Here is a 1,009-nt window from a genome sequence, read left to right as displayed (position 1 = left end):
GCGGGGGTTATATTGGCTCGACGTAAAGGTTTTGGCAGTGAAGATATCTGGATCCTCTCAGACTCGCTATCAGGAGTGACTTTGATGCGAAAGGGTTTCTCATCAAAGATAGGGCCAGCGAATCTAGTAGCAGCCATCACTCAGTTGCTATCGGAGGGATTGAGCGTTAGCGAGAGAGTCAAAGGAGTGTACCATGTGAGCGGCGAATTGAATGTGGAAGCGGACCGTGTGTCACGTGATATGGACTATCATCCGCACGGTCTGGAGGAGGAGTCAGTCACTATCTCGGATTTACGGATGGTTATCGACGGACTGCGTTACGGTACATAGGTTACGCGCCTATTGAGCTCTCGGATACGTTTCCGGCTTTAACTTCGTTGAGTAAGAGTGTTTAAATCCGTCTGGGTTATACCCAGTCCTAGGTTGTGTTACATAATGGACGACAATCCACGTGACAAAAGGCTGACTCACCTAAAGATGTTCGCAACGCAGCAACCAGCTGAAGGCTCGGAGAGAATGAAGGAGTTAAACGAAGCCCTGCGCGCGGAATCCATCCGGGAGTCAACCCGGAAGCAGTACGAGACGCCTAATAAGTACTATGAAGAGATCTGTGGGCGTCCAGTGAACGGTGAGAGGTTGCAGACTTTCATCCGGGCTTTACTGTCGTTCGACGATCCCCAACTGACTTATGAAACCATATGCAAGTATGTTTCGGGAGTCCAGACTTTCAGCCAGATTCGCGGTGAAGCTAAGCTAACAGAAACCGAACGTCAGCACGTCAAACGTGCGCTCGATGCTGTGAAAAGGATACGTGAGGGTCAGGGGAGGAAGAGAAAGCAAGCTCCGGTGATGGACGACGAGCTGATTGACTCGTTGATACGAATGCCAACAGTTCTAGGCTCCGACAATGACCAAATCAAGACTCTCACTCTTTTTACGGTGGCCACAGTCTGTAGACTAGATGAAACCTACGGATTGAATGGTAACGATATCGAGCTAATAGAGACTC

The 1,009-nt window shown here is 49.6% G+C and overlaps 1 protein-coding gene across 1 annotated transcript; it reads left to right on the top strand.

The window, feature by feature from the left end:
* Positions 1 to 435: 435 nt before the first annotated feature.
* Pmar_PMAR012306 (hypothetical protein) lies at positions 436 to 846 on the top strand (the record flags this gene model as incomplete). Its single annotated transcript, XM_002771036.1, has 1 exon — positions 436 to 846. A coding segment is annotated over one exon (411 nt), but the record flags the coding sequence as incomplete, so codon positions are not given.
* Between the last annotated feature and the right edge of the window lie 163 nt (positions 847 to 1,009).

This window comes from Perkinsus marinus, assembly GCF_000006405.1.
Source record: "Perkinsus marinus ATCC 50983 genomic scaffold scf_1104296964036, whole genome shotgun sequence".
Classification (NCBI taxonomy): Eukaryota; Perkinsozoa; order Perkinsida; family Perkinsidae; genus Perkinsus; species Perkinsus marinus.
The sequence above is the reverse complement of the archived record's forward strand: the minus strand, read 5'-3'. Positions and strand labels throughout refer to the sequence as shown.